We start from the raw sequence: 27,832 nt of genomic DNA on the forward strand, positions 1-27,832 counted from the left end.
CAAAAACAACAAAAAACAAATAAGAAAACAATTTAAATAAATGAGTTTTGAGAAGTACTTAAAGAAAACGAGAAAAAAAAAGAAATAATTTAAATGGATAAACAAATATATAAAAACAACACAAATTAATACTAAATTGATATAATATTAGTAAGTTAATAAATTTAATTCAATACTGGAACCTTCCCAAAGTCATTACATCAATGGTACCAGCACAAGTAAGGCAATAAATAAGAAAAAGTTCGTTTGCCAAAAGCTCTATTCAGTGTTCACTGGTTATTAAGGTGGGCTCATTTGAATTAGCCCGACCTAGTACTAGAGAGGCCAGACAGCAAAAATCGGAGTTAGTTCACCGTCAGGCGACGTGACGATGAGATGACGATGTGGGCGGAGTGGAGTGGTTGGGGAGGGGAGGGGGGGGGGTTGATAAAAAGAACAGGAGCGTATCCTGGTTTATGCATTACGGGGTGCATGGTCATTCGCAATCTATCAAAAATACACACAAATTGATTTCAGTACGAAGTATCAAGTTTAAGTAGTAACTTTTGAAATTATCTAATTTAGATTAGATTATTTCGGACCTGGTAATACAGCTTATAACTTGAAAAAAACAGGCTGGTATTTGCCCACCCTGCCCATTATTACCAGCCGTCCCTGCACAAATGGTTGGGAATAATGGAAATTTCCGAGAGCAATATATCCATGTGTTCAGTGAAGTGTCTGGTCGGAGGGAAGATGTGTAATTTTGATATATGTTATTCTTAACATTTTCTGAGAGAAAAACCCACCAAAAAAAAACAACAACAGAATTTCAAGAAAAGAATCTATACATATCATAGTTTCCACTCCACCCTTATTTATATGAAATGACACTTTTAACTGCTCCAGAATATGGACGCAAGTCTAGTTCTATTTGGTCTTGAGTTAAAAAAAAAGCCCCGCACTAATTAAATATGTATGTGGCTCTTGGTCCCATCCGATCATGTGCTGTTTTTGTTTTTAGGGTTTTTTTAGTGCGCTTGCGAAACGTGAATGTCATTTCAAATGAACACAGGTGTCAAAATTTGACACAAGACATGATGGTGATTTTTTAAATAGATCTGAACCTGAAAGCTTTTCATAGAAAAATGTTTGGACACTGCAAAAATATTTCAAAGAAAATCCCAAAATCCCGGAATTCCGATGAAGATTATCACCACTGATTTAGAGAGCATCTAGTAGTCAACTAATGTTATTGTTCACGATTCATATCTAAAACTTCAAGAGTGAAGGTGGATGAAGACGATTCAGATTCAACAAACAATATGCGGTCTATATGTCAGATTTTAAAAAATCTAATATCAAGAAATATATATGAAATAAACTCATATCTTAATATGAATTATCACGTTAAAATTAAACACTTGAGAATTGATGCTGTGTGATTCAATTTGGCCATATTTCTGAGTAAAACATGGCAACATTATTTTACTCGCATTCCTTCCGAAAATTAAAGGAGAAAAAATATGAGTTTGGCCAAATACTGATTAAATATAAATACATATAAGTGGAAGTCCTGTAGTCACCTGCTTGTAATGAACCAGTGAAAGGGAACACAATTACAAAAGCATCTCAGTTCTCTCTCTCCCCCCTTCCCCCTCTTATTTAATTTTCAGTGCTGACTCTCATGGTAAGAAAGAAAATAAAGCAAATTTCAGGGGTTTTCTTTTTTTAAAAATAATTCTCAACAATTTTATTAACATGAACAAAGTAGAAAATGGAACGTGCTTAAATCTATCAATTAAAGTTTTAAAAACTATTTTTTTTTAAAAACAGGATTTTTTAAACAAATAAATAACATGATTATTTATAACATCCAATATAATACAATATATACACACATCACATTGAGTTACAATGAAATTTTAGAATGAAAAGGAAATTAATGAGAGAAAAAATTAACGATTGAACATATAACGTTTTTATATCACAAGTCTGTCTTAGCAATAAAAAAAAAATGGGCTTTTGTATAGCGCAATATCCACTAATGTGCTCAAAGCGCTTTACAAAGGGTCCCTGACCAACAGCAACACGTAAAATGTAGAACGAGACATGACGCTTGTCTGGCGATATTACAATTTTTTCCGGACAGAGACAATGGCGTTAACGACCAGGTACTCATTTTACTGAGTACGGTGAGAGAATGTGAGTAGAGAGTCTTTTCCAAGGACTCAACAATGCGTCAAGCGAGGCTCGAACTCAGGACCTTCCAATCCGAAAGTGAGTGTCATACACTTGACCACATAGCCGCACAATACATAATATCTATATGACAAAAAAGGGATAACTAAATGACCCAAGCTGAAACTTTGAAGATATAATTTAATACTGTCGTCTTAATTTTAAAAAATAAGAAAAAGAAATATAAATAAATGAAGAACATGATGAAATAATAATTATGTAAATGACCTTAGTATGCAGTGCTTTCTTGAAAGTTACAAGGGCTGTTGGATACTGAAGTTAAGAACAAATAAATAAATATATAAATAAATAAATAAAAATAATAATGATTATAATAAAAATAATGATTATAATAATAATAATAATAATAATAATAATAATAATAATAATAATAATAATAATAATAATAATAATAATAATAATAATAAAATAATAATAATAACAATAATAATAATAATAATAATAATAATAATAATAATAATAATAATAATAATAATGATAATAATAATACTAAAAATAATAATAATAATAATAATAATAATAATAATAATAGTAATAATAATACTAAAAAATAATAATAATAATAATAATAATAATAATAATAATAATAATAATAATAATAATAATAATAATAATAATAATGTGTGACTACTTGAACCATTCTATACAGAAAAAAAAGAAAATGCTTATAAATTCTATGACTAAATATAGGCTAATTACTTCTTAAAGGTAACACGAGTATTCAACTGAAAAGATCGAGTGGCGTTTTTTTTATAACAAGATATGAGCCTTTTTATTTCCCCTGGGTCAAGAAAAATAGTTATGGGACCATTGACTATGTATAAATGACCCCTTTTTCTGAGCACCTGCATAATACAAAATGGGACGTGCAAATAAAAAATTAGGTAACTGGTACAGTATGGCAAGAAAATATGAATCCATTCATTATGCAGGGGTGGGGGTGGGGTTGGGGGAGGATAATAAAGAATTGTGAACGGGTAAATGTGCATATATTTTTGGGAATTATCCATTATTATACACATAGTATAGTACTCATTCATTTTGCCATGCCCTTCCCCTCCCTCTGCCTTTATATTGTCTCCATATTCATTCCATCACCTAGTGAAATCATGGGTAGAGGTGAGGCAAGCGATACATTCACACCCTGCAAATCATCATCATCATCATCATCATTATCTTCATCATCATCGTCAACATCCTCATTACCATCATCAGCATCTCCAATGATGACACCTTTCAGACTCCTATCACCATCAGCTTTCCTGCCTCCCTTTAATTTCAAATCTTTAGTCAAATCGCTACTGCTCTCACGACTGCCTTCGTCTTTGATAGACAGACTAGGACTATTTCGACTGCTCCCTCCTCTAGATTTCATCCCGTTAAACTCCATTATCATCATGTCTGAGTCGTCTGTCCCCAGTAAATTGGAAGAAGTTGACTGATTCTCCACAAGCCCTAACTGACGAGCCAATTCTTCTGAATCTTCTGCTATTGGAGAGCTCACTCCTTCATGATAATCATCCTCATTGTCTTCCATCTCATCGTCTTCATCAACATCCTCATTGTCTTCTTCTCCCGCATCATCATCATCATTATGAGAAAGTGTTCTATTCTTGGTTTTCAAAACTGTAGAAAATTTTACTTTCAGTGAATTTTGCTTTTTTTCACCATCTTTACTTTCATCCTGATTTCTGTATTCAAATTGTACATTACTATTACTATCATCTGCCTCTGAGATGTTTTCATGTGAAAACCTCATTGATTTGTCAACACCTTCTTCATCTTCTTCACCTTTAACGTCATCCTCTTCATCTAATTCTTCATCTTCATTGCCCAATTCAGTTTCATGAAATGTCTCATCAGAAAATAATTCACTGTGTTCTTCTCCACTTTGAATATCTAAGGTATTTTCATCATCATCATCATCATTGTGCTCACCAACCACCTCATCATTCTCAACATTTCCATCTTCATTGTCATCTTCTTCATCATAATAATGCAGTCTACTTTCATCCTCATGATAAGCTTCTAGTGTTGATTTGGAAATTCGTCTCACTTTCACTCTCGGCTCCAAATCCAAAATAAAATCAGACAATTTCCTCTTCGCTACACGACCAGAACCACCAATCCTACAACCATCACTACCACTCTCACCATCATTACTAGACACATTATTTTCAGGTTTCAAGTCAATGGTGATTGGTTCATCGTCTGGGTGAGCGTCATTATGATGAGCTTCAATCTCATCCTTTCTGGATGCAGAAAACTCACAATGACCACATTTAAAACTTCTGCCACTACCACTACCATTCTCTTCATTCTCATCACCGGCAACATCTTTGTCATCCTCAACATTTCCCTCTGTTTCTTTCGTCTCATTGTCAGTACATTCTGTGTCTGTTTTGGTTGATGATTGTAGTTGATTGTCCTTCTCCTTACTGGACAGTGCATCCTCTGTAGATGTGATATTTCTTCGGAATTCCTTGTGTACACCAAGATGGCGTCTGTACTTGAGGAAGTTTTCAGAAGTGAAGGGACATTTGTTACAAACATAACACACTGGTGTCGAACTGGTGCTTGGTTGGTCTGGATTTGGAAGAAATAAACAAGTCAAAAACTTAAAGATCCATATAATAATAATAATAATAATAATAATAATAATAATAATAATAATAATAATAATAATAATAATAATAATAATAATAATAATAATAATAATACAATAATAATAATAATAATAATAATAATAATAATAATAATAATAATAATAATAATAATAATATATATTAAAAATAATAATAATAGTAATAATAATAATAATAATAATAATAATAATAATAATAATAATAATAATAATAATAATAATAATAATAATAATAATAATAATACATTGTAACAACGCACTACCACATCTCATTCATCTGTAGTGTTTTGTTGATAAAGGGGAAACCCGAAACGTTCATTTGATCTGTTCTTGTAATAAAATTGAAGCTTACATTCAATTTCATATTATTTATTTCTTCGAGCTTCGAGCAGCAATATTTATATTATCCTCATCTAACAATTTCAATGGCTGTGTTTGTCCCACTAAAGGCAGATAATCTCGCATTTTTGGGGCGCTAGGGTATTTTACCTCACATCAGAATATTGTAAACAAATTATAAATATAAGACCATAAGACCAATTATTGCCCCATATGGATAGATCATTATGTCAATGTAACCTGTGTCTGGTAAAATTTATGTCCTTATACAAGATCTTTATTTACTAATGTTATACAGTAAAAAAAAATCCTAACAAACTTGGACTTAACTGTCATGTCGATATAAGTGTGATGAGGATGTAGGTGTTGTTGATATATCTGCTCCACACCAATTACTAAATACACCCAAATTGGTTTCAATTTAAATAAATCAAATTTGTCCCAAAGAACAAAGTTAGGCTTTTTCAAGGTTAAATACTTCTGTGTTCTGACAAACATACATTTATGACATCCCTGTCGTATAGAAATCCCCTCAGCAGAGGCAAAGAGGTACATTATACAGGTGAGGCGTTTCATCCAAATATCCATTAGATTTTGTTTCGGATACATGAACAATGGATTCGCTTGTACATAACTATGACAAATACCTCATTCTGGTAGTATGCCAGTTAACTTGTAGTATGTAAGTTAACTTAATGTAAAAAAAAAAGTGATATGTGATCAGAAATTTGATATTTTATTTCTTTTCTGTTTTAAAAAAGTGTTATTTTATTACTCCTCAAGAATACAAGTGAGCTTAACCAAAGTCTCAAAATTTTGACTGTAAATCCCACTTTCAGCTTCTAGTTCAGCCCAACATAATACCGAATTGAGGTCATGGCTCACATATACAGTGGAATCTGCATAAAGTCAAAACTCTTAAAGTCAACTTCTGCTTAAAGTCAACACCTCTAGTTGGTCCAAAATTTTCTTTCTTTATCTATGTGTTCCATGATAATGGCTAAAGTCAACAAATCATTTTTGGTCCAGCGGCGTTGGCTTTACTAGGATTCTTCTGTATACACTTTCTTAATCAAAAGTACCCAACAAAAATCACTACTACATTACAGTGGGGAATGAATCAAAATTTGATCTTTGAATCAAAAATATTGGCATCAGAATCAACAATCTCTCATAAAAAAAACCCAAAAAAAACAAAATCATGCATTTGTCTCACCTTGTGATTTGGTTCCATCCCCAGGAGGTTTGGCCAAGACAGTCGGTAGCACTGTGTTGGCAATTGTAGTGGCTGAAGCCTTGCGTAGATGGATGACCCAGGAGGTCATACCTTTGTGAAGGCAATACTGATGGCGCATCAATTTCTCTCTGAAATGAGGAGATCGAGAAATGGGATGGTAAATGGTGTTTTGTTGTGTTAGCTTTTTGATTCTTTATTTATTTTTTTTTTCTTCTTTGGACGAAGGTAATTACTAAAATCTATAGCTTATAAAAGTGAAGAGGATGATGAAGAGAAATGGTTTCAGAAAAAGGGAAGACAAACACACACAAAAAAAATTGAGAGAGGGAGAGAGAGAGAGAGAGAGAGAGAGAGAGAGAGAGAGAGAGAGAGAGTGCGCAAGAGAGAGAGAGAGTGCGCAAGAGAGAGAGAGAGAGAGAGAGAGAGAGAGAGAGAGAGAGAGAGAGAGAGAGAGAGAGGAAAGAGAGATGCGAGAGAGAGAGAGAGAGAGAGAGAGAGAGGGCAAGAGAGAGAGAGAGAGCGAGAGCGAGAGAGAGAGAGAGAGAGAGAGAGAGAGAGAGAGAGAGAGAGAGAGAGAGAGAGAGAGTGCGAAAGAGAGAGGGAAGGCGAAGGGGAAAAAAAAAAAAATTTAAGAGGACAAATCAAAATCATGGCCTTACTTTCCAGAGAATGACCGGCTACAGTACGGACAGATGAAACCCTTTGGCTGGTGGGATTTGAGGTGAGACTTCATGGCCTGGATCACACAAGAGGAGAATTCACAACTCTTGCACTTAAATCTGAAAGAAGAAAAAAAATCAATTAAAAATTGTGTATGTTTTTTTCCAATAGAAATCAGAATTTCACTATTGTTTTATATTTTTAATCAATATCAATCCAAAGTGTCTGTTACAATCATTTCACAATGATTTAGAATATAAGTATTAAATTAAGAAGGCATTTTCATTTCTGAGTAAAATAACACTATCTTTAAAATTTTCCTCAAAGATTTTGATTTAAAATTCCAACACCATAGGAGAAACTCCAGACATCAATTTAACCATTCCCTGCATAATAAAATTCTACCATTCGTTGGTCAGTGAAAAACTATGTGGTCTATACCATGACAAAGAAGAACGCTACATAGAAGAGGACAAAAGATTTAACTCACTCAATCCTAGAGATTTTTGCTACTGTTCAAAATTGAAAAAAGAATATATTAAAAATGAGCATGTAGCCTACATAGATAGTTTTATTCAACTATCATTAACATGCAAAAAACTAAAAACATTAGCTTTGATACTACGCCAATAATTTGTCTCAGAAAAATGTAATAAATAGGCACGAGGTAAAAGTAACCGGGGTAAACTACGGATATAGTCGGTGTTAGGGTTGAGTGAGTCAAGACAATATAAAAGAGACAGTAAGTTCTGTGAGGAAGAGTTTATCTCTCTAGCCATGAATGGTATGATGAAAGCCACCACACAATAGAGTTTCACTTTGACCTTAAACCTCGAGGTCAGAAAATTCAGCCAAAGCAAACCTGTCTGCCTTTAAGGTTAAAACCTCATCATTTTCAAAGAAAAAGTGTCTTATTAATAACTGTATAAATTGACAGACTGCCTTAAGCAAGGTTGAACAACCCTCAAAACTTATTGGCATATTTGTACTCTGATACCAAACTTTCCTTTTCAAATTCAAGATGCATCGAGTGTTCTGCAGTGGGGCTGAAAAAATGAAGATAGAACTACTATTTTTTTATAGAGGGACTCTTCACTTAGATTATAACCTCATTGTCTTGCTTCCTGATCCTAGAGTCATCTTTGTGGAATACCCAACCTCTTCAGAGGCACTGGGGCAGGAGGAGCTGGTGTCAAGTATGGCCTCTCCGGACACATCACAGGTGAAGCCTCTCTCTCGCTCTGTCCACAGGAACGTCTCCCCTGGGTGCATCTCCTGATGATGCTGGTGTACTTGGTGGACAGTACCAGACTCAAACTTGCAGATGTAACACATGATGGTCACGTTCATTTCAAAACCCAGAGTTTGTACTGATTTGGCCACCTGAATGGGTATTTTTAATGAGTAACAATTAAGAGAAATCAAGTCAAGAAATGATAAAGGGAAGCAGAGTTAAAATGCTAGAGTCTTTTCAAGTGAGAGGTAGCAATCAAAAGGGATAAAGAGTAAGAGCAAGAGACATCATCATCATCATCAGTAAGACCACCATCACAAAATCACCAGTAGACAAACCACATAGACAAAAACATCGAAAGCATCAACAAAATTAATATAAAATTAAACATCACCAACACCATCACCAAAAGAAAATTGCCATCAGCCATTTTACTACCACCAACACCAGCAGCAACAACATTGCAGCAATTAGAACCGGTTTATTTACCCTGGCCTTGTAGTCCTTATCTCCACCAGAGGTCGCCACCTTCGCTTTTTTCGACCTTGGACTCGAACCAGCTCCTACGCGTTTTAGGTTATGCTTCACATCCTGGTAGCGGGCCAGGAAGGCATCAATCTGACCAATGTCAAAGTCTGGGTCATGAGCCGCATCCTCCTGTATCTTCAAGGCAAGTTGTCGTGTTGCTTGAAGGAGTTCCTCCACACGTTGCTCTTTTTTGGTGTTGTGGATGTAGACGTACTGCTCCTCGTGGCCTGGAAAACAATAGTTGGAATCAAGTCAATCCAAATCACTTTGTGAGATTTAAAAGACAAATGTTGCTGCTTAAACCTAAAAAAGTGATCAACAATAATTTTGAGCTCTTATTGAATTGATGGTGTGGACATTTCCAGTCTCCCATTTACTCATCGACTGGAAAATGAATTGAGACATAAAATATTCTTTGAATGTGGTGAGATGACAGTAACAGTTGTTAAAAAGAGCCTGTTGAGATGGTTTTCATCATGGACGTTGCTTACACCAACAGCATCTTATCACATTCATCATTAGTGTTATTTGTCTATTTCCCCATCCAGTTTGTTGATTAAAGGGTGAATCCGGGATTTTCACACCATTTGTCATAGTTACGTTAAATGCAGGGTAAAAATTCATTACTGTCATGCATTTTAGCAAAATTTATCTAATTTACTAAACATTAATCTAATTTTTACAGCCCTTACGACTTTTATTTTTAAAGTGACTAGCTCAAAATGGTAAATACATGTAGATCTTAGTGGCACTCTATCCATGAGTCTAGTCTGAGAAAAACACCACCCAAACAAGAGGGACATACCCAAAATTATAGTTAACAAACTTGAAGAAGTAATGTAACCACATAAAACAAGGTCAGTTCCCTAATGGATCAATACATTTCTTATTAATTCATATTATAATATATAATATATATGGGAACCATGTCAAAACAAGAAAACAACACGACATATAAGATCATATGGAGTGGTGGAACCTCTTTCCAAAAAGGAGTAGGGATGATCTTAGACCAAAAATCAACCAAATTTTACAAAGGGCACGTAGCAATCTCAGACAGAGTTTTGCTGGTTAAGCTAAGAGGACCTGTAGTTGACACCAATATTATTCAAGTTTATGCACCAACAGAAGAGGCGACAGATGCAGATATGACAGAGTTTTCCATTCACTAGACAAAGCAAAACGAATGTGTAAATCACAAGAAGTCCTTATGGTAATGGGGGACCTAAATGCTAAGATTGGCAGAGGCAGAGATGGTGACATAATCGGACCACATGGACTCGGAGACAGAAATGAACGAGGAAACATCTGGGCAGATTGGTGTAGAACAAATAAATTAATGATTTCAAACACCTGGTTTCAACAACACCCAAGAAGAACCTGGACATGGCAATCACCAGGGGACAGAGCAAGGAACCAGATAGACTTTATAGCAGTATCATCAAGATTCAGAAATGGCATATTAAATTGCAAAACCTATCCAGGCGCCGATGTAGACAGTGACCATGTCCCAGTTGTTTGTACAGTAAGGATAAAGTTTAAAGCTATTCAGAGAACAGCTGGTAGAATAAAGAGGGATTACAGGTTATGCAAAGACAATGGCATACAAACAAAAATGAGAGAAGAATTTGAAAATGCACTCATGATACAAAGCCAAAGTGAACCTGATAACGAAAAATGTGAAAAACAATTTGATATATTCCAAAAGTGTGTCAAAGCAACTGCAGAAAAGCATTTACCAATAGCTCAAATAAACAGCAAAAAGGAATGGATGACAAATGAAATTCTAAACCTATTTGAAGAAAGACGAAAATGCAACAGAGGGTCTGCAGAATACCAAACATTGAACAACCACATTAAATCCAAATGCATCGAGGCACACGAGAACTATCTAGACTGGAAATGCTGCGAAATCGAAAGAGAATACAAACCCAACCCCCAACAAGCTCACCAAAGAATAAAAGAACTATCAGGGAAAAGGAAAAGCAAAGCAGCAGGAAGTTGTATCCAAAACAAACAAGGGGAACTGCTATTTGAAGAACAACATATAGAAAGCCGATGGATAGAATACATAGGCGAACTGTACAATGATCCAAATAGAAATGAACCACCACTGAAATTCAAAGAACCATTAAGCGGACCAAACATCACCAAAAGTGAAATTGAACATGTCATGGAACGAATGAGGGGTGGTAAAGCAACAGGCCCTGATGAAATATCTGTAGAGGTATTAAAAAGCCTAGGAGATCTAGCAATTGATGAACTTCACATATTATTCAACAATATATACAATACTGGGAAAATTCCAGAAGATCTCTGTAACTCTATTTTCATAGCAATACCAAAGAAAGCAGGTGCAGTCAGATGCGAAAATTTTAGAACTATAAGTTTAATAAGCCACATCAACAAAATACTGTTGCGTATAATTATCAACAGGCTAAGGAATAAGATTAACCCCGAAATCGCAGAAGAACAATATGGATTCCAACCTGACAGAGGGACAAGGAACGCAATATACCTCCTCCGTGTTTTAAGTGAAAGAGCTATACAGGTTCAGACCCCACTATACCTCTGTTTTGTCGACTACAAAAAAGCTTTTGATAGAGTACGCCACGAAGAAATACTAAAACAACTGCACTCCATTGGCGCTGATGAGAAAGACCTCAGACTCATGCAAACATTATACTACACCCAGCAGGCATCTATCAAAATCGGAAACTCTACAGGAAATTCCATTCCTATTAAGAAAGGAGTCCGTCAAGGGTGTGTTGCCTCACCAGATCTGTTTAATCTATACCAAGAAACAATCATGAGGGGCATAAATAATATGGAGGGAATAAAAGTAGGAGGTCACAACATAAATAATATAAGATGCGCAGACGATACGGTACTCATTGCAACATCAGAAATCCAACTTCAAAAGATTGTTGACAAAGTGGTAGTAGATAGTGAAGCCAAGGGAATGGAAGTGAATATCACCAAAACGGAATGCATGGTAATACAGAAAAACCCCGAAAACAACAACACCTGCAATATAACGATTCACGGCGAGCAACTTACCAACGTAGAAAGTTTTAAATACCTAGGTTCAATAGTGACAACAGATGGAAGATGTAACCGAGACATACGAGCAAGAATAACTCAAGCCAAACAGGCCTTCATGGACCTGGGAAACATTTTGAAAAACAAACAGATGTCGTTCGGGATTAGATTCCGAGTCTTGAAGTGCTACGTGTGGCCAATCTTGTTATACGGATGCGAAAGCTGGACTACAAATGCAGAAACACAAAAGAACATTGAAGCTTTTGAAATGTGGTGCTTGAGAAGGATGCAGAGAATATCGTATACTGCACACAAAACGAATGAAGAAGTGCTAAAACAAACATACCAACAAAGGAAACTAATGCCCTTAATAGTGGATCGACAACTATCCTTTTTCGGACACATAGTAAGGAAAGATAAGAATGAATACCTGGCAAGTTGTGGAAAAATACCTGGTAAACGCGCCCGGGGGAGACAAAGAAAAACACTCATAGACCAACTGAAGGGCTTCACCAACCTAACAATCCAAGAGCTGTTTGAAAAAGCAAGAGACAGGGAGGAATGGAGAGAGATAATTCATGCAGTATCCGAAGCCTGGACCAGGCATGGAACCTAGAAGAAGAAGAATATATATATAACAAGAACAAGCAAAGAAATAGATGATAAAAGAAGCTAAATTAATAACAAAACATGAATCTTGACTCTTTCATTCTTTGGCCCAAAAGTGAAAACCCATCCTGTCACCTTTTTTTCTTTCTTTTTGCTTGGTATTCGTAATTTGTAGTTATTTTCAATGATTTCTAAACTATTAGGCACACGCACTCTATCTTTATCTACTTGACCATTGATGATCTGAGAAAACACATTTTAATTTTTAATTTTGGTTCCTACAAACTTGATCGATTAAATTGACAATTCACGCGCTAAAAACTCTTAAACACGTAACTTCCCAGTAGTATTATCTCAAAATTCTAAGGTGGTTTTGTGGCATGTATTTTTCATACTTTCAAATATTATTACCAACCCTCAACATAAGCACACATACACACACACACACACACACACACACACACAGACACATACACACAAACACACACACAAAACCTTTAATATCACTTTCTAAACAAATAGTTAACTCACCTGCAGATCGTGCATGGCGCCTACACTGGTCCGGTGATGGGAAGAATGCCCCACAGTTGACGCACGTATAGGGACGGTAGCTGACGTGTCTGTTAAGATGGTATTTCATTTTGGACGTTGCCATCGTCTTCACGCTGCAAGTTTTACACACAAATCGCCATGAAGGGATACGTTTGCATTTAACATCCAGATCAGGATGCTCCCATTCAAAATGATGCTGCATTCGTCCCATTGAAGTTTCCCGCACATCACAGTAACCACATTGAATCAGATCCTCTCCTTTTTCAAAAACAAATTTCCGTTTACTACGCACCATTCCAGATATCAACGTTTCCGATGAGGCTGAAACTTTTCTCTTCACTGCCTTTTTACTCCTCTCCCAGCATGCATCAGAGGCAGAGTCATCCAGGGCTCCTGCATCAGGAAATTCTCCCTCAGCATCATCGTTATTTTTACCATTATTAGCATCAAAAGTATCAGTGTGTTTCTCACGAGTGTGAGCTAAAATATCACTTTGAGTATTTGTTTCATAGTGGCAGTATGCACATGCATATTGTTTAGGTCCAGTATGACTTCCTGTTGTTGTAGGAGGATCTGAAATAGGGTCATTGTTACTATGAGATGTCTTTGGATAGGAGGGGAGTTTTGGTGTCTTACGACGCTGGAAACTCAACGGGCCCACTAGAGGTTTGCTGCGCGGCTTGGAACGTGGCGGATTAATGGCGAACATTTCATCTGTGTATTCCACCCCGGGATGAGCTTTACCCATGTGGGTTTGCATGAGAATCAGACTTAACGTCTGATAGTTGCAGATAGGGCAGACATGCGTCTGGTACTTCTCGTGAATTTTGTAAATGTGCCGCACCACATTGGATCTGTGAACAGAAGTGAATGTGCATTTCTCGCAGCAGAATTTAGTGATTGGACCATCCTTAGCTTTGAGAACTTTAATTTTGGTGATGACATCAAGAGCTTTAGGTTTTCCACCATTAGGTGATCGGTAAGACCCAGGGGCATAGGCTTGGGGTCGTTTAATCTGGCCGTAAGATTGACTTTTCAAAAACTTTTCCCTGATGGCTTTCATACGAGCTTCTTTATCAGTAAAATCACCTTTCCTGAAATCCGCTCCTTCCTCCATTCCATCCGTTAATTCTTCCTCTTCAAAATAATCACGTGAATTGGTTTGATTCTCATCATCAGCCTTCTCATCCTCAGGCTCCTCCTCTTCTTCTCCACCGTCTTCCTCTTCTTCCTCGTCACCGTCTTGCTCGTCTTTTTTAGATCCAAAGAACACATTAACGTTGTCATCTACATTATCTTCATTTTCCAATTTACTTCCCTCAGCATACTCCTCGTCTTCAACTTCCGTTTTCACAACGATATCATCTTCATTAACTTTCTTATCATTGCCTTTGTTCTTCTTTCCAAACATTGCAACAACTAGGCCATGGCCAGATGATGGCCTCTCCTCATTATCATTTTCCTCACCACCATTATCATTATTGCTGTTATTTCCATCATCGTCATCATCGCCAAAATCATCGAAACTCTTCTCCCTTTTCATTTTGATCAAAGCAGATAACGTGGATGCTGAAGATGATATAGAGGATGGCGATGAGGCTGCGTCCAAATATCCACCACTTGGTCTCCTTATCAGATCTTGACTAGTGGAAATGCCATTGGCCATATCCTCCACGAAATGCCTCACTCTTGCCCCAACATCAGGCTGAACATATCTTATACTAACTGGCTGGTCCCTGTGCTCTTCTTTGATATGAGCCGACACTGTGTACTTCTCCACTCCCTCATATTTACAGTATGGACATGCTACAAGGTTCATGCGAAGATGTTTCAACATGATATGTCTGTGAAGAGGATACTTTCTTGGAAATTCCCAGCGACAAATCAAACAACGGAAGTGTCCACCACCTCGAGATTGGTAAAGGCAATTCAATTCTTTGTCAAGAGCTTCTCTCCCAAGCATGATGACCCCTGGGTCAACGATGGTCCGCGGTTTGTAAGGTGTGCTGGAGGATTTCTTTTTCGTGACAGATCCAAAAGGGGACTTTTGTCTTTTGGTGTAGGGTCGCTTGATTTTGACACCTTCTGGATTGAAACCTCGGTACAGATTCTTGTTGGACGAAGCATTCCAGCTTTTCATCAGCTCAATCAGCTCAGATTTCTCACAATCTATATTGGGGAAGGAGTGAAAAACACATATTATTTTAAAAAATTAAAGATTTATTATTTTTTAATATCGCGGTTGAATGTCCAATAAATAGCTATATGACTTGCTTTAGAAATGAATTGATAAATTCATTGACACAGTAAATGGTTGTGTTGTTATCATTTAATTGTCTTTGTCAAAAAAGGGAGGAGAGAGAGAGAGAGGGGAGGGGGGGGGGGAATGCAGGTACTTCCTTGAAGCAGTTGATATTTGCGTGGATAAAAGATAATTTGTAAAGCAGCTGAACTGTTGATGTTACTACTGCTTCATATTCCAAAAGTGGAATCAAAATCAAAAGGTTGGAAAATAGGAATTTGAGACACTTTACCACCAAACACATAAAGACCCCGCACAGCTGGTAAAACCACATATCACATATATTAGGTAATGGAATGGGGAATGGGGAAAGGAGTGTAATTTATTTTCCTACTTGATTCCCTTTTAGCAATCATTTTTTTAAAATTCATCTTTTACATTCATCTCTCTCTCTCTCTCTCTCTCTCTCTCTCTCTCTCTCTCTCTCTCTCTCTCTCTCTCTCTCTCAATGATTGGTTTCCTTCTTTTTTTAAATTTCTTCAGCCTGAGTTGACTTTGGCTGGAATAACTGTGAAATCAAAATGGCCGATGGGTCATCACCTACCGGACAGGAGCCCAGATCTTTTTTCTACGTGGCAGGAATCGGCCAGAAATTTGGAGACGGCTTTGTCAATGTCCACAGTGTTGTTGGTGAAGTCGAGAGGCTGCGAGGGATGGCAAGCCACGGTGTGGTCCATCATTTGGTGCTTCTCAACACCTTGCATGCCGCAGTACCCACACGACAGTAAGGCCACCTGGTAGGAAAGCCAAGACGATCATTTAATTTAATATAGGGCATATATAGTGTATATGTGTGAGCTTGTTTTTGTTTTTAAGGATTTTACGGCGCTTGCAACACATTGAGGTCATATCAGCGCCAGTAAACATAAAGAAAATTGGATAGTAAAAACATTCTAGATGTACAATTAAAAGGACTTGATGAAAAGGTAAAACAAAGGGGGAATGGTACAAATAGGGAACAGATGTAGATTCCAAGAGCACACTATCAGTGTACTTAGTTTGAGATCACCTAAAAGTCTCATCCAGACACCAGCCCATGATCTCACTAAGAGGAATACACTCAAATGTTAACAAATCATATGTTAAAAATATTTTTAAAAAAAAAAAACAGTATATAACAGAAAGATGATTTATATGGGAAAAAATACCATCTCCCAAAATTATAACTATACATTCGGCCAGGGTCAGGAAAAGCAATTGGAAAACAGATACAGGGGGACAGAAGACACAGCACTCCCATTATGGGAGGTCGGGAACCCCACCCAGTATGTGTGAGCTTCGATATGATTACCACCGCATCTTCATCTTCATCATCATCATCGTCGACATCATCATCATCATCATCATCTTAAAATTATTGAATAAAAAGGCTAATGATTGAAACATATGTGTAGGTCCTGAGATTGTGAATGAGGCTACAGGAGGATAATACGGGACTGTTAAAATGCTTAGTCTCAAACGCACCGCAAAATCGCAATCAGGGTTGCCAACCTCAACAGAAGAAAAATTGTAAGATTGCTTATCAAAAAGAGTAAGATTTTGAGATAAAGTTCACTCCCTGAGTAACATTGGATATAAATAACTCTTGTATCAATTTTGTGTGGGGGAAAAATTTCGGGAACTTCAGGTAAACTAGTAAATAAAATTATGAAGCAATACAAATAAACCCCTTAATTATATTAAACAAAAATAAATTATTGTTAAAATACATATGGTAGGTAGGAAGCATGGAGAATGTCCAGAAACCTAATGAGAAACATAATTACATTGAAATGTTAAGATTTGAATTACATGGGAAAAATACGTACAATCTTAGACAAGAAGCATGCAATCTTACAAATGTATAAAAAAGCATAATATGCTTTTTTTTATTTTTTTTTTTGGCGTACAGTTGGCAGCCCTGTGCAATATCGCGTTTTCGGGTGAGAGATGATGCTATGACGGTGGACGGCACTACAAAATTGGTGAATGAATTGAAAGAAAAGAATAAACAATGAATGAATGAATGAATGAAATGAATGAATGAATGAATGAATGAATGAATTTCTACACCATTTGGTACCTTCAAATGAGAGATCATGATATGTCGGTGGATGGCAAATTTCCTCTGAAACTGGTTCACACACGCCAGACAGCTGTAGTTTTGAGCCGGCGTTATTTGGTACAAACAGGCAATCTTCTCATCCAAAGCCTCGCTTCCCAGCACATAAGTGGAACCCGAGGAGGCCTGTTCCCCATCAACATCGTTGGCATTATCATCGTTGTCGTTTAAAAACTCATCGCCGCCGGCTGACATGTTTCCAACACCGCCTTCTAGAGTTGACAACCCCATTCCTCCAAACCCACTGAAATCATCTTCACCATCCCTGCTATTGCTGTTACTGTTATTACCCTCGTCTCCATCGCCGTCCAAGAATTGACCTGAATTTTGTAGAACGTTGAACTGGGACAAAAATTGGGAAACCCTTGACTCCACGTTGACACGCAAATAACGCACACTCATCGGTTTGCCCGGGTGTATCTTCTTGATATGATCAACCATTTTGTATTTCTGAAGCCCTCTATGGCTGCAGAACGAACATTTCCATAAAAAGATATTCAAATGTCTTAGAATGTGGACGTGAATAAAGAATTTTTTGGGCCTGTCAACGCCGCAGATGAGACATTTCATTTGAGACCCGTAGTTCTCGTAGAGGCATTTCAGCTTGTTATCCAGACTAATGCTCCCAACAATACAGCTGACCTCGGAGGGCTCTGGTGCCAAAGCCAATTTGGTCCCAATAGCTGAGACTTGAATTGGATAAGAGTGACGACCCATGACGGCAAGTTCTGCGTGATATTGTTGAAGATGCGACACCATGTCTTTGCGAAGAAGAGTGCTAAAATCACAACTGGAACAAATTGCAGGTTCCTTGAAAATCTGATCGTCGGGAATGATGAGAACTTCCTCGACAGTATCAAGCCATGCTGATGTTGATAATAATGATGAATTTTGTTTACCAATGTTTGACAGGTCTGATTTCATAGCACTATCGCTCTTGCTACGGTGAAGATCTTTTGTTGTAGCTTTGGCCAGTTTCTCTACGTCTTCATCAGAACTGATGACCTTGACCTCTGGGTGAGTAGAAGTTACATGATAAATGATTTCCTGTCTGTTGTGAGAGTTGAAAGAACACTTTGGGCAATGAAGAGCTGCTGCAAATGTATCACCGCCTTCCGGAATAACAAATAACTGTTCGAATGACGCGGTGGGTGACGATGCTGGTGATGGTGACTGATTGTTACCCATATTATTATTTACTTTCGATGACGAGACATTACTATTTATAGCTGACATTATCTCATTATGCACAGATTCTTCCAACTGTTGCAGGTTTTCCTCCACGGCAGTTTCAGCAAACGATTTGTCAACTTCAGCCGTATCAATAAAAACACTTTTCTTTACTAGAGCTATAGGTTTTCCTGGATGCTTTTCACTTAGATGATCGTACAATAATTCCCTTGCAGTCGACATACAGCTACAATATTTGCATCTGAACATGACAAGAGTAATCTGACCGACTTCAGAATGTCGCTTCACGTGGTTTTTCAAGTCAGCGGCTTTGGGAAGGAGGTATTTACAAATGGGGCATTTAAACTTCCGAGCCTGGTTTTCAAGAACATGCCCCGGCTGTAGAGCAGACTGTTGGGAGACTAGACGAGTAAACAACTCATTCCGCTCATTTATCTCATGTATCGACATGGCGCCATAATCGCTCGATGACTCGCCATATTTGGTCTTTTTGAAATGTGGTCGCTTGTTAGTGTAATCAGAATCAAAAGAACCCAGGGCACCATCATTATATCTAAGGTCAGACATTGGTACGCTTGGGACTCGACTGGTGTCGTGACCCGAAAATGGAGTGTCTGTCGGTGTGAGTCCTTCAATCCTAAAGTCACTTTTATCCCGAAGAATTCCATGCTCTCGTTGGTAATGAATAGCCATGTGAATTTTGTGTCGTGTCATGTAATTACAATGTTCGCATTCTAACACCCTCGACTCTAAAGACCTTGATATGATCGTGTACTGGTTTTCAACAGGTCCACAGCCTCGATGCTTTTTGTCCCTATTGCAAGTAATGTGTTTGACAATCGTGTGCTTCTGGTTACTGTCGAATTCGCACTTGTTGCACTTGTAAAGAAGGAATTTTATAAGTCCAGGGTGGCACGTTATATGAAGACGGAATTTCAATTCACTGTCAAATCCTTGAGGACAAAACATACACTTAAATCGGTCTTTACGAGTTGGTGGCATTCCGTGCGAGCGTTCGTGGCACGCTAATCGTTTAACATCTCTAGCAACGAACGTACAATAGTTACACCTAAAATTTTCTGCTTGCCTTTCACTCATTGGAACGTATATTCTCCGCCGAACTCCATTTTCGTCAATGATGTAGTTGGACGATTCATTGTCAATCCCTGCTTCATCGTCTAGTTCTTCTTTGACTCGGACACCACTTATTCCGGATGATTCTGAGCGTGGACTGTGGCTACTTTCAGAGGCGATATCTCCGAGAAATCTTGAATTGCTGTCATCTGCCATTAGAGTTCCATTTGTTGCGCGACGAAGAATGTTGTCAATGACAGACGTTGATGATGATGAACTGGAAAGCGGAGCAGGTGTTTGGGAAGGAGGGGGCATTTCATTTATGACTCGGCTCATCGTTTTCCAATATCCATTTTCTTTACGAGCGTTACAAATCAGTTGCTTAGCAACTGACACCATTTTTGGTTTACCGGGGTGTTGTGACGAGATATGATTGAGTATGGCACGTCTGTCTGTAGCTTTGGACGGACAGTGGGGACAGTTGACGATGTGAATGATATTGTCCTCTAAATGTTTTTGGAATGAATGAATGTCGGAAAATGTCATGCAACACAAGTTGCATGTTAGAGGTGCGGATGGGCTTGTGGTATCAGTGTCATAATGTGATGATTTAGTGTGGTTGATGAAATCCGTCAGCATGTTCGACGTGAATGAACAGTCGTTGTACGCACAACTGTAAATCGGCTTGGTCTTGTCGTGGGAATCAGCGTGATAGGCTACGTGATTAACCAAGCTTTCTTCACTGACGTCACGATAACCGCAGTAATAACACGGAAAGTCCGGCCGACTGGAATGTATATCTTTTAAATGTTGCAAGAGTGATGATTTATTGATACATGTAAAAGAACATTCGAATCCGCAAATAAAAAAGTCAGATGTTTTGACTGGTTGCTGCCTTGGTTGATGCGGAGCTGAGATAGGTTGTGTCACGGAAGGTAAGGTTTTTGCATCGAGACTAGCTGTAGGAAGGTGATGCAGAGCTGTTGCTGATGATAAAGATGGTGTCGGGATGATAGAATGGGAAGGACTATCTGGCTTGAAAATTGGACGCTCCGGTCCGAGAAATGAAAAAGATTCAGGCCCATTTTCTGGTGAAATGGAGGGGCAAGGAACGGTGAAATTTGGCTCCACCATTGTTTTGTTTGTTGTTGTTTCCTTTAATGTTGATGATGTTGAAGATGTGTTTTCCGAGTGATTCTGATCCTGGTCTTGGTGCAAAGAATATGAAGCTAGAATTTTAATGCCGGATGATCCTTCAGAAGATTTAGGACATGAGCTATTGTTGTTGGTCACAGTTGAAGAGCTGCCCTTCTCAGATTCCGTAGAGGCATCTGGTGTTTTGTTAGATGTGAGAACTTCTCGAAGTTTAGAAAATGAACCAGAAGAAGCGGACGTGTTATACACCGAAGAGCTCTTGGGTGATTTACTACCATCTTCCGGATCGGAGTTTTCTATACGATTATCTTTGCAATCAGAGTTATCTGCTTTTAAACATTCACTATCATCTGTCGTTTCTGGTATTTTCACATTTTCCACTCTTTCCTCTGAAATAACTTTTTCACTCTGGCTTTCCAATTTACTGCAATCTGAAGGGATTTTTATTTTCTCGCTGACTTTCTTTTCATCCTTTTCTTCAATTTTCTTTTCTGAATCACCGACATTTTCTTTCTTCTTGTCTGGATCTTTCTCCAAAGGGACTTTCCCTTGGACACGAGCCATAAAGTACAAAACACCAGAATTAGTCACTTCCTTGATAATTGCTTTTGCACGCTTCAAAGCTCTTAATGCACAGCTCATTTTCGCACCATTGTGCACTTTAAGCACGTGTCTACTTATTTCACGACGATTAATGAAACACTCTTTACAATAAAGGCACTGATAAGGTCTCAGCATCAGATGACACATAAGATGTTCTTCAAAACCGTGACCTTTGTTGGTAAAATCGCAAGCCTTGCAAACAAAGCTGTCCTTCTCCTTATCGTGAACGATATAAATTTGATATTTCTTATCATCGGAGCCGCTGCTATCTTTGTCTCTCGTCTTTTCTTTGTCCTTCTCATTACACGAATGCATTTCAAGCATTTCTTTCGTTTTTGCTACAAAACAACATTTAGAGCATGCGAATGGCTCCTCAGTTTTGTTTCCGGCAACAAGGCCGTGATCACCGATGCAACTGCTACTTGGGACTGCAGGCGGTTTTGGAGTGGTTTCATTATTCTCACGGTCAACAACTTTTACTGTTGAATTTTCATCGACGTTTGATAACTGTTCCTTCTTTCCATCCTGTTCCATTTCCTTTGAAGGCATTTTATTCACAGTTTGTTCTCTTTCTTTATCTGCTGTATCGCCTGCTTCTTTAGTTACTTCAACACGTATCCCTGCCTCTGAGTAACGTTTTTCTTTTTCATAATGTGGTTCATCTTCATGAGACTTCTCATTCTCCTTAATAAGTACATTACTATCACCGTTTTTGGATGTATCTCTTCCACTAATATCATTATCCTCAGAATAGTTCACCTCATCCACGCATTTCTCTTCTGGTTCAAGCTTCTCCAATTTTTCGCTTTCGTGGTTGTGTTGTAAACTGTTTTTATCAAAATTGTTAACCATTTTCTCGGCAGGTTCCTTTTCTAAACTTTTATACTCATCATGATCTTTCTTTTCCCCTCCAATTTCCGTTGACTCTATCGTGTTCATATTTTCACTGTCTTCATTTTGTACGTTATTTGATTCATTACATTGAGTGTATGTAGAGTCTTCGTCCATGTTACTATTCCCACTGTCTGCTGTGCCATTAATGACTGGATTTGCGGGTTTTACATTCAAGCCACCGTCATCGCCGTCCTTTTGTAAAGTCGGTTGAGTGCCTGTCGTTTCGTCGCCATTAGGTTGGCAGGCCATCGCAGCTGTGTTATTGTCAACATCACTCATGATTGGGATGGAGACTGGGCGATAATGAACGTTAGTTATTTCGTCTGCTCACTCCTTAGTCTGTACTAGTAAGTTGTAATAATATTATTATTAGTGGAATGAAGTAGATTGACATGTCCTTTTACACGTGTAGAACATAACACGGACTACGCTTGACACACTGTTCGGTGTGCAGGTAGCAACTCCCTCTTTTGACAGCTCACATTCAGCGACAACTTCAAATTGGTCTGGAAGAGATTTTAAAAAATAAATGAATGTTAGTTGAGAGAGCTTTGAAAGGAGAAAAAAAAACAAAAATCAAATATTTTTTCTAAACATGGTAATTGTAAAACTTACGAGCATATTAGCCCCAAATGAATGTAGATTTCTCGTTGTTTGATTTGATCTGTTTGTTTTTCAGTTGTTTAGTTTTTCTCGGTTGTTTTTTTTTTTTTTTTGTGTTCCTTTGTTGTTTTTTAATGTATTTGTTTATTTATTTTGGGTTTTCTTTAGTTTTCTTTTGTTTGCTTTTAGATAGTTGTGTTTTTAAAAAATATATATTTACTTATCATTTGTTTGTTTATTTATATTTATTGTTGCTTTTAAAAAATGGACCTTAACATTTGGAAGACAACACAGACTTGTACAAGTAATATCGTAAATCAAGGAAAATGGACAGAGGAGATCCACATTGCCCTAAAATTGACCGTTTGACCTAAATGCTCCCACATACAACTAGGAAGAATTTCAAAAGTGGAAATTGTAGTTACATATATTATTGTGGTTGTAGTAATGGTGGTGGTAGGGATGATGATATGGTGGTGGTTGTAGTAGTAGTGGTGGTAGGGACCATGAATTGGTGGTAGTTGTAGTAGTGATGGTAGGGATGATGATGTGGTGGTGGTTGTAGTAGTAGTGATGGTAGAGATGATGACGTGGTGGTGGTTGCAGTTATAGTAGTGGTGGTAGTTGTAGTAGGAGTGGTGGTAGGGATGATGATGTGGTGGTGGTCGCAGTAGTAGTGGTGGTAGGGACCATGATGTGGTGGTGGTTGTAGTAGTAGTGGTGGTAGGGATGATGATGTGGTGGTGGTTGTGGTAGTATTGGTGGTAGGAACGATGATTTGGTGGTGGTTGTAGTAGTAGTGGTGAAAAAAATGATGATGTGGTGGTTGTTGTGGTGGTAGTGGTGCTAGGGATGATGATGTGGTTATTGTGGTGGGTCTTTTTAAAAGGCGGAATTGTGATGGTGATGGGCGGAAGATTCTCAGCCTTAATGATTTAACCAGCGCATTTCAAATTCTAAGATATACATCTACATACGATCAAGGAGCTTCAAAATGTTTCATGTACGTATCATGAAACCATTCTGCTCATTAGGCAGACATCTAGGCCGTGTATGCCATTGCAGAAACTACCACTTGCCTGATATTTCAGCCATAAGGCGAGATACAAAAACTACCGCAGGGCCGATATATCGACCAATTCCATTCCTTGTTTAGGGATCAAAACTTTGTACTGATACATTTCGACTTATTCTTGCAGTTCGGAATAATTGATTTTTTTTCTCCCAATTTTTTTTTTCAATTGAAAGGCGTAGACATCGTAATTTAAGCCTTATAATTTATTTATTATTTAAACTATGCCTGATTCCGTTACAGACTATTCAGGTGAGAAAGGTGAAAATTTTACTTCAGGAGATGATAGTGAATCAGATCCAGACTTAGTGGAGATGAATCAAATGACCTTTCAGAAAATGTACAATGTCTATTTGCTACAATTTAATTTATAGTTTGGTTTAGACAGATTCCACGAAGCCTATTTAATGATGTCTGTGTGTGTTTGTGCTTGTGTGTTGTTGTTTTTTTTCCATTCATGTCTTGTTTGCGTATATTACGCATATGCTGTAACCAAATGAAAAATTGCCTTCATGGACAATAAAGTTATTATTATTATTATTATTATTATTATTATTATTATTATTATTATTATTATTATTATTATTATTATTATTATTATGATTATTATAAGCATTTCAAGGTAATATACACAGCCAATACAGTATTTATGAAAAAGATCCTTGGTAGTCTTTGCTATAGTTTAGTTTAATTTACTGTGGAAAATCCAACACTGCAAGGCAAACAGTGGGCGGTAGCAAAAGGTTTTAAATGAGATTATACTGTATACTGTATAGTAGACAGGCACTCCATTCCGATTGGACGTTTGGCTCTGAAAAGGGTGTCAGTGATCCAACCTTCAAAGCTGAAACCCTCTACTTTAATGGGAACGATCTATATTAAATTTCCATGTGCTCGAGGTCATTGGTCACATTGCAAAATGTGCTCAAAGTGATCTACATAGTGAAAAGTGTTCACAGATTTTGAACAATCGAACATTACGACTGGTCATTGTGCTCAGCTTGACACATGGGTATGTTTACAACTTTCATAAACAAAGCAGCGTGTTTACATTTGTTCAGAAATGTCCAATCGTTGGACAGCAACAAATCACGTGATTGATGACTCGGTTGGACGAAGACATGAATATAGATCGCTCCCATTGAAAGCCTGACACTAGTTTAAATCACAATGGACTCATCTATTTGGACAAAAGCTTTAGTTTTGGACGAATTCTTATTAAAGAACATAATGCAATATATGATAGTCGTGTCGTGTCTTTTCTTCGGAAAGAGAGCCCAAAACTTACTACTCCGCGAAGTCCCAGGTTTGAGAGGTTTTACCAAGATGAGGGTGATTATGATTTTAATCGATCGCTATTTAAAGGACGAATTTTCTGGCCAAATTTACGAAAGACGATTTTTTCTAGAGTACTTCAGTTAACTGGTTAAAGAACGTGGAAGATTTTGTGTTTTGTCCACTATGATAAAACAAAGAGCCCGACGTGTACATATTTGCAGGTCTGATAACCGAAGGCAATACTGGGCTTGATTTAACTTCATTACAAAGGATAATATTTTGCGTTGATTTGCGAGTATTTCCATGACAACAATGGTCCCACAACAATCTGGGTTGTCAGACCTGAAAAGTACATACACGTCGAACCAGCCCTTTCCTAACATTTATTGTTACCAGCGAGTCGTTCTTATCATTGGGTTCTCTGTCATGGACAAAACAACGGGAGATAATCAATGCCTGTCGCATTTCCTCCATGAAGCAGCGTACCAATATCAAGTAAAGTTCAACACAAGTACATACAAATACTACTAGATATTCGCTACGTGACATCAAGTGTGACCGTGACATTTAGATAAGGCAAAGTAATGTATAGTACTCTGCCTTAAGCATGGGGTTCACGCTTGATGCGTGTGTGAATGATTCAGATTATCACAAACACACCAACACACACACACGATAGATAGATAGATTGATAGATAGATAGATAGATAGATAGATAGATAGATAGATAGATAGATAGATAGATAGATAGATAGATAGATAGATAGATGATAGACAGAGGGGGGGGGGGGGCAGAGAGAGAAAAACGGATAATGAAGTAGATGGATAAATAATAAGTGAATCCATTCAAGGACTAAAGATCCAATCAAACAACCGTGGATAATTTCATTAATCAGTCTTTGTCATGGCAATGTTCAACCTTTGGTCTTTCCTCGTGTGTAGACACAACTAGCCATACTACATACAAGGTTTCAGGCAACCTTGGGATTCAAATTAAATGTGTGTGTAATCTTGCACAGTACGACTTAAACTTTTATAGACTTTTAAACTGATTTAACTTACATTCTACAATACATAAACCAATCTTGACAACACTTAACAGAACACCAATTTTGTTGGCTATCGTTAACCGCCCCCCCCCCCCCACACACACACAATAATAATAAAAATACTTGAGTTTTTTATATAATAACACAATATCCACTACACGTGCTTAAAGCGCTTTACAAGGGGTCTTAGCCTAAAGCAACACTTAACATGTAGGACAAGTTAGGTGATATCGCAATTCTTTTACCGACAGAGACAACACTGTTAACGGCCAGATACTCACTTTACATATGAGTATGGTGAGAGAATGTGAGAAAAAGAGTCTTTTCCAAGGACTCAACTATGCGCCGCTCAGAGCGGGACTGGAACCGACAACCCGACGAATGAACGAACAAACATGGCAAACGGGCAGGGATACATTCCTAGATTGACAACGCGCAGGCAGCTGATGTGAAACAAACAACAACAAAAATAATTAAAAGTAAAATATAAAATCCCCCTTCGTCGGCGTCGTTGGTCGCTGTCTTGCTTGTTCAACCGAATACCGAATGCCTCAAGCAGACTTCCCTATACACTTCAAACATCGTGCAAGATCATGACTAGGCTAGCCTGACTAGCTACGTCATCTCCTCCAAATCCGACCCAGCCAGCCAGTCAGCCGGTCCCGATAACAGCAAAAACAGCCATTCGATCGTTAGCTGGCAGGCATGGTTGCCTTGTGAATACAAAGCAACTCGACCTACCTCACTCAAGTCTTGGGAATAACGAAGGGAGGTAGAGGTAGCTAGCTAGCGTAAAGATTTTAGCCCTCGCTAGTCAGTCAGCTCGATGCGTGTCTGCGTCTAGCTACTCAAATAACACGACAGAGCACATTCTATGTGTACGAGCTGGCTGGCTTGCTTGATAGCTTGCCAAGGCGGCTTTGATTGCCTGCAGCTAAGAGGCTTTTATATTGACCATTGTAGCAACCTTCATACAACAGGAGAGAGAAAGAAAGATACATTATAGTAATGGAATACGAAGCCCATTGAACTGGGGAAAGAATGAGAATGAATGCACTCAGGTGGGGAAACTTTATTTGACGATAAGGACGAATGATCGATGGCTCCCATATAATATTCGGTCTTGTGTAAAATAACGTAAAATTGAAAATAACATTAGAGAAATATTGAAATAATAATTGGTTTGATCATTTAGCTCATTTACCCTATCTTCTAAGGCGAGGCAGTTTGGCAAAATTTATCCCATCTCTGCCGAAGGAAATAAAAATCATAAATGAAAAAAAAAAATAAACAAATAAAATTCCCTTTATTCATCCCATAGGGGAGATTTACCTCTAGAGTCTATTCCAAGGGAAGACTGGAATAACCCAGGCGTCAGCCGCAGTACAGCACCGCAAAAGGAGCTAGGGAGCGGTGACTTGCTC

At 37.8% G+C, this 27,832-nt stretch overlaps 1 protein-coding gene across 1 annotated transcript in view; it reads right to left on the minus strand.

Annotated features, from left to right (window-relative positions):
- Positions 1-3,172: 3,172 nt before the first annotated feature.
- The window catches only part of LOC144980985 (uncharacterized), a 38,286-nt gene continuing 13,626 nt past the window's right edge, over positions 3,173-27,832 (minus strand). Inside the window, exons 2-9 of the mRNA XM_078929020.1 lie at positions 17,451-22,912; positions 15,933-16,122; positions 13,066-15,255; positions 8,845-9,110; positions 8,230-8,504; positions 7,121-7,240; positions 6,441-6,589; positions 3,173-4,827 (exon numbers count right to left, since the gene is read on the minus strand). Of these exons, the coding sequence (XP_078785146.1) occupies positions 3,311-4,827; positions 6,441-6,589; positions 7,121-7,240; positions 8,230-8,504; positions 8,845-9,110; positions 13,066-15,255; positions 15,933-16,122; positions 17,451-22,685 (9,942 nt within the window). The 5' untranslated portion in view covers positions 22,686-22,912 and the 3' untranslated portion in view covers positions 3,173-3,310. The remainder of the gene's footprint in view (positions 4,828-6,440; positions 6,590-7,120; positions 7,241-8,229; positions 8,505-8,844; positions 9,111-13,065; positions 15,256-15,932; positions 16,123-17,450; positions 22,913-27,832) is intronic.

This window comes from Berghia stephanieae, chromosome 10 (assembly GCF_034508935.2).
Source record: "Berghia stephanieae isolate SIO BIC M18660-M18661 chromosome 10, UCSD_Bste_1.3, whole genome shotgun sequence".
Taxonomy (NCBI): Eukaryota; Metazoa; Mollusca; class Gastropoda; order Nudibranchia; family Aeolidiidae; genus Berghia; species Berghia stephanieae.